The sequence below is a fragment of the Oncorhynchus mykiss genome, chromosome 12 (genome assembly GCF_013265735.2).
Source record: "Oncorhynchus mykiss isolate Arlee chromosome 12, USDA_OmykA_1.1, whole genome shotgun sequence".
NCBI lineage: Eukaryota > Metazoa > Chordata > Actinopteri > Salmoniformes > Salmonidae > Oncorhynchus > Oncorhynchus mykiss.
In genome coordinates, this window is record NC_048576.1 from 76556645 (window position 1) to 76563483 (window position 6839).

Sequence of the window (6839 nt, forward strand, 5' to 3'; positions counted from 1 at the left end):
AGGGCAGCCTGATGGTGGTGTAGGGCAGCTTGATGGTGGTGTAGGGCAGCTTGATGGTGGTCTAGGGCAGCTTGATGGTGGTGTAGGGCAGCCTGATGGTGGTGTAGGGCAGCTTGATGGTGGTGTAGGGCAGCTTGATGGTGGTGTAGGGCAGCTTGATGGTGGTGTAGGGCAGCTTGATGGTGGTGTAGGGCAGCCTGATGGTGGTGTAGGGCAGCTTGATGGTGGTGTAGGGCAGCTTGATGGTGGTGTAGGGCAGCTTGATGGTGGTGTAGGGCAGCTTGATGGTGGTGTAGGGCAGCTTGATGGTGGTGTAGGGCAGCCTGATGGTGATCTATGGCAGCTTGATGGTGGTCTAGGGCAGCTTGATGGTGGTGTAGGGCAGCCTAATTTGATGAATCTGATGTTTCTTGGTATTGTGGTAGGTGTTACTCCAGGTGGTCCCTGGGCTCTGTGCATCTCCCTGAGTTTTATGATGGGTTCTCCTGGTCCTGAGGGGCCTGGTCTCCTTCCCCTGCTCCACTACAATGAGAAATGACAGGGATATCTTACATGTACATACAATGTCTGGAAAATAACACATATAGAGGGATTGCAGGTTAAAGATTACACATTAAAGATTACACATTCAACTCTTAATGTGTGTTCAATTAATCATCTTTCTAGCTTTGGTAAACACTTTTTTTTTTCTTGATGACTCATTGTTGTGATTGACTCCATTTGTGGCATTCTTCTCAAATGTGTGGGCTAGAGCCTTACCTGCAGACATAGAACAGGATGTAGGCAGTCTGTGCCCTCGCCCTCAGCACAGTGGCCTCATCTGTCCTCAAGACACGTGCATCATCCAGGCAGAGCCACCCACTGCCACGGCTGTCCAAAACATCACTGATGTAGTGGCCTGGGGAACAAGGGAGACAGAATAGAGTGTACATTAAGCTTTCAGAATTATGTATGCGTGTGCGTGCGTGCATACCTGAGTGCCTGCATACCTGTATACATGTTGTCTCCCAGATGTGAGATCACACTTGACAATTTGTAGATATTGTCTGGCTGGTGTCTCTGTAAGAAAACACATTTAATAATAGGATTGTTATTTTGTCTACAGGATAGGGGTGCCTTCTATAACTGCCTTATCTTGACCCGCCCCCAAACTATCTCAACTGGATCTAATTATCTGTTATTTATTTATTTCTCTCTCTCTCCTCACCACTGCCTGCTGCCCCTTCTCACTGTCAGCTGGTTTCTCTAGCTGGTCAGAGGAAATTGAAGCTGGTGGGGGTATATCAAATATAGTGTAAATACAAACCAAAAAGTGAAGCGGAAACCTATCAACATATATACTCTTAACTTCAGCTTCCGACTTGCTTTCCTCAACAGTCCTGTTTCATGAGAGTGTGACTCATTGTTGTGATTGACTCCATTTGTTCTGCATGATGTCAGTAACACAATGTCCTACCTGGTTTATCAAGGGTGCCTTTCGGGGAGTTTGCAGATGTGTTGTCCATGTTGTTTTTCCCCAGGGAGCTTGCCCTGTGTAATCGATGGCAATGAAAATCAATATCTAGTGTGTGAAAATCCTGGTGTGTGTTGGCTGCTCAATGTGCAATGTCCCAAAACAGAGTGTAAACCAACCTGGCTCCATGCTGGACAGGGGCTGTCTCCCCACATAGGGCTGGGAGGGTCAGTTCTGCAGGGATGGACATGGGATCGTCCACCTTCTCTGGCTCCCAGTTGCCTGCAGTAAACCGCTTAATATGAAGCATTAGGACCCTGCTCAGAGACAGACGGACAGGCAGGCATTTACACACACACACACACACACACACACACACACACACACACACACACACACAGACAGACAGACAGACAGACAGACAGACAGACAGACAGACAGACAGACAGACAGACAGACAGACAGACAGACAGACAGACAGACAGACAGACAGACAGACAGACAGACAGACAGACAGACAGACAGACAGACAGACAGACAGACAGACAGACAGACAGACAGACAGACAGACAGACAGACAGACAGACAGACAGACAGACAGACAGACAGACAGACAGACAGACAGACAGACAGACAGACAGACAGACAGACAGACAGACAGACAGACAGACAGACAGACAGACAGACAGACAGACAGACAGACAGACAGACAGACAGACAGACAGACAGACAGACAGACAGACAGACAGACAGACAGACAGACAGACAGACAGACAGACAGACAGACAGACAGACAGACAGACAGACAGACAGACAGACAGACAGACAGACAGACAGACAGACAGACAGACAGACAGACAGACAGACAGACAGACAGACAGACAGACAGACAGACAGACAGACAGACAGACAGACAGACAGACAGACAGACAGACAGACAGACAGACAGACAGACAGACAGACAGACAGACAGACAGACAGACAGACAGACAGACAGACAGACAGACAGACAGACAGACAGACAGACAGACAGACAGACAGACAGACAGACAGACATTCACAAAGACGGGATGAACAGACAGGCATTCACACAGACAAAGGAATCAGTCTTGTACTCAAATCAATAACCCAGTTTGGTGAGTTAGATCAGGACTGTCAATTGTAATCTGAGATGATGATGGGAGGACTCACCGGGGCATCGTGAGGAAGTGGCTAGTCACAGATGCCATGCTGCCTGAGCACACCCTGCATGCACACTCTAACGCAGATGGCTAGGTGACAAAGCATAACAATACAATTATGAACATTATGACATTAATGATAGTGTTCCTTGACATACTAACTCTTGGTTGAAGCCAAGTGCTGACCTTAAAGTAGAGGTCCAGGCTGTGTGGCAGGTAATGGCTCAGGCTCAGGGACAAGTGATTGTAATCCTCCTGACCATACACTATAACTCCACAACTTCAGAAGTACGGAGAGAAATGCATCAGCTATCCAACACAAACCTTTTGATCCCTCTACACACTATCTTAATGCTTTACCTCTGTATCCTGCATGTTATGCTGACATTAAACCTCCTCACAAATGTGATGAAGACATCAAGGTACACCATATACAAATGACAGCTGTTACCTGGTGCAGGTACGGGAAGTCTTCAGCTTGAATTCTAACTGCTTCACGGGGCAGGTGTATGGCTCTGGTGAGCCCTTTAATGCCATACCCTCCTCCTTCAGCTGAAAGAGGAGGAGCACCACACATTCATGGGCATCCTAAGAGAAGAATGGGAAAGAAACAGAAAATACATCAACAACCACAACTGAAACAGAGCTGAGGAAAAATACTTTCACGTGTCCCAGGTTTATTGTTAAGTAAGTCTTTTAGCATATAATATCTTACCTGTTCATAGTCTTCCTCATAGTCCTCATTGACAACGGAAAGACAGCGCTTGACTGTTTGAAGGATTTTCTTCTTTTCCTTTTTCTTAGCATTAACAGTGCCTCCAGAAAGCCTGGCCTGATGTAACTTGGCAAAGCAGCTGTGGAGGGAGACAAAGAGCATGCATTCAGGTTTCACTCTCTCACCTTGGCCACAGATTTGCTCTGTACTTCTACTTTAGCTGATTCCTGATTGTGACAGGAAATCACCTCTGGTGTTAATCAGTAGCTGAGTTGGGTGTGGTTTTATCTTAAAAATCATATGAGGCACTGAGTGTACGAAAGAGAGTATACATACATACATACATACATACACACACACACACACACACACACACACACACACACACACACACACACACACACACACACACACACACACACACACACACACACACACACACAAACATACATACTGAACAAAAATATAAATGCAACTCGTGAAGTGTTGGTCCCAAGCTTCATGAGCTGAAATAAAAGATCCCATACATTTTCCATATGCACAAAAACCTAATTTCTCTCAAATTTTGTGCACAAATTTCACACCTGTTAGTGTGAATTTATCCGTTGCCAAGAAGCTGATTAAACAGCATGATCATTACACAGGTGCACCTTGTGCTGAGAACAATAAAAGGCCACTCTAAAATGTGCAGTTTTGTCACACAACACAATACCACAGACATCTCAGGTTTTGAGGGAGCGTGCAATTGGCATGCTGACTGCAGAAATGTCCGCCAGAGAATTGAATGTTCATTTCTATACCATAAGCTGCCTCCAACATGGTTTTAGAGAATTTGGCAGTACATCCAACCGGTCTCACAACTGCAGACCACGTGTAACCACACAAGCCCAGAACTGCCACATCTGGCTTCTTCACCTGCGGGATCGTCTGGGGAGGTGCTGAGGAGTATTTCTGTCTGTAATATAGCCCTTTTGTGGGGAAATCTCATTCTGATTGGCTGGGCCTAGCCCCCCCAGTGGGTGGGCCTATGCCCTCCCAGCCCCACCCATGGCTGCGCCCTTGCTCAGTTGTGAAATCCATAGATTATGGCCGAATGAATTTATTTCAATAGACTGATTTCCTTATACGATCTGTAACTGAGTAAAATATTTGAAATTGTTGCATGTTGCATTTATATTTTTTATTTAGTATACATCCAGTACATACATACATACATACATACATACATACATACATACATACATACATACATACATACATACATACATACCACAGGAGGTTGATGGCACCTTAATTGGGGAGGAAGGGTTCGTGGTAATGGCTGGAGCGGAATCAGTGGAATGCTATCAAATACATCAAACATATGGTTTCCATGTGTTTGATGCCATTCCATTTGCTCCATTTCAGACATCATTACGAGTCGTCCTCCCCTCAGCAGCCTCCACTGATACATACATTGAGGCGGGACTGTGTACTGTAACTATAAGCGTCTAGGTGGGTGGGTCAGTGTGTGTACAGGTGGGACAGGAGGGTGAGAGCGAGGCTGTATACCATAGCAGTTTAGAGGAGGGGTAGGAACTCCAGGTGTCCTGCTGTCTCAGGATGTCTCTGCAAAATGCTGGCAGCCCCAGCAGGCACTGCAGAGCAGAGTTCATGAAGCAGGTGTTGCCAATATTAGGCAACCTGTGGGAAAGAAGCCATCAGTACCGCACTAATATCTGAACTGTGGACCAAAGGTAAACTAATGAATGGATTTGTAAGGCATGAATGCAAGATAACTCTGAGTACCACACAGAATTATTGTAAACAAAAAGAGGAGCTCAGAGATAAGAGTAGGTGTGTGTGTGTGTGTGTCTTTTACCCGAGGAGCTTGGTGTTGTCTTCACCCTCGCCTGTGCAGCTCTGCTCCCCCAGCTGGGTGCTACTCTTACTGAACAGGTTGCGGAGGCGGGCCATGGTGTCCCGAGACCTAACCAATGGCCTGGAGGAAGAGAGACAGGTTAGAGGCCTTAGTAGCTGTAGCTCAACACCAATCTGTCTGTTTGAACACTGTTTTAATGTACAGGCATACAGATATTCGTTACCATGTCATAGTGTGAGTGACAACTCTTATGTAGAGTCGAGTGAGATGAAGGTGGCAATTGTCTACAGTACTTACCTCTCCAAGGAGACAGAGGAAGCCCTCAGGTCAATGGAGGCCTCTGCAGAGAGAGACAAGAGACGGACAGCGGTAAAAGAGAAGATTTGTCAAAGATGAATTGAGAAGAATAGCACCAACAAATGGCACCCGTTTACAGACCTGTGATGCCAGCAAATTGGGGTACCATTCTCTTTGTCTGTGGAACAACTGCCCCCACCTCTTTGACCTCGGAACTCATAATTTCTCTGTAAAGACACACAGACACATGCATTAGGTTAGCTATATTATATTGGCTTTTTCATTTCAATTCAATGGTGTTGGTTGGCATGAAATTTGATATCAGGTTGCAGTACCTGGCAGTCTCATTGTCTTTGTTGGTCTCTCCATGGTGGTCAAGGGGGTTTGGAGAGGAGGACTGGGGGGCAGGGGAGGAGACGTGGGTTGGGGAGGAAGGGCAGGCAGGACTGGGGGGAGTGGCAGAGGAGGATGACTGAGTTGAGACAGCCAGGAGAACACAGGAAGCACTAAAATGGGAGGAGGTCTGTGATCCTTCCTCTGAAGAAGAAGAAGAAGAGGAAGAGGAAGAGAGAGATGACATGTGGAGAGAGGAGAGGGAAGAGAGGCTGAAGAACTTGGAGAGAGTGGAAGGGGATCTGGCAGGGGATCCGGGGGGTGAGGGGGGTGAGGGGGGAGAGGGGGATGGAGTGCCAATTGGTGTTCGGCCAGACAAGGGGTCGAGGGGCGTCAGAGATGTTGTAGACGGTTTCAAATGGAAAAAAGAGGGAAAGGAAGAATCAAGTTGGTGGTGATCCTTTACGTTCTTCTCCCAATTTTTCCAAACTGATGCAGTTACCATGCTGGCATCTGATGGTGTCAGTTTGGGTGGGATTGGGAACGGCGATGGGCAGCTGCTCCCAATCCCGAGGCGAACTCTGCACTTCTTTTTCTGTTTGGAGAAACATTATATAGCTAATATACAGAGCCTTGCAAAAGTATTTGGCCCCCTTGAACTTTGCGACCTTTTGCCACATTTCAGGCTTCAAACATAAAGATATAAAACTGTATTTTTTTGTGAAGAATCAACAACAAGTGGGACACAATCATGAAGTGGAACGACATTTATTGAATATTTCAAACTTTTTTAACAAATCAAAAACTGAAAAATTGGGCGTGCAAAATTATTCAGCCCCTTTACTTTCAGTGCAGCAAACTCTCTCCAGAAGTTCAGTGAGGATCTCTGAATGATCCAATGTTGACCTAAATGACTAATGATGATAAATACAATCCACCTGTGTGTAATCAAGTCTCCGTATAAATGCACCTGCACTGTGATAGTCTCAGAGGTCCGTT

The 6839-nt window shown here is 46.3% G+C and overlaps 1 protein-coding gene across 1 annotated transcript; it reads right to left on the reverse strand.

Annotated features, from left to right (window-relative positions):
* Nucleotides 1-277: 277 nt before the first annotated feature.
* On the reverse strand, nt 278-6476 carry LOC110538317 (ubiquitin carboxyl-terminal hydrolase 37). Its single transcript, XM_036939668.1, has 13 exons — nt 5843-6476; nt 5649-5734; nt 5508-5550; nt 5211-5330; nt 4901-5032; nt 3350-3488; nt 3086-3222; nt 2645-2724; nt 1633-1770; nt 1457-1530; nt 990-1059; nt 760-898; nt 278-522 (listed from the first exon to the last, which is right to left on the reverse strand). The coding sequence occupies exons 1-8, from the start codon at nt 6343-6345 to the stop codon at nt 2712-2714; spliced, it is 1173 nt and encodes a 390-aa protein (XP_036795563.1). The 5' UTR covers nt 6346-6476; the 3' UTR covers nt 278-522; nt 760-898; nt 990-1059; nt 1457-1530; nt 1633-1770; nt 2645-2711.
* Nucleotides 6477-6839: the final 363 nt, after the last annotated feature.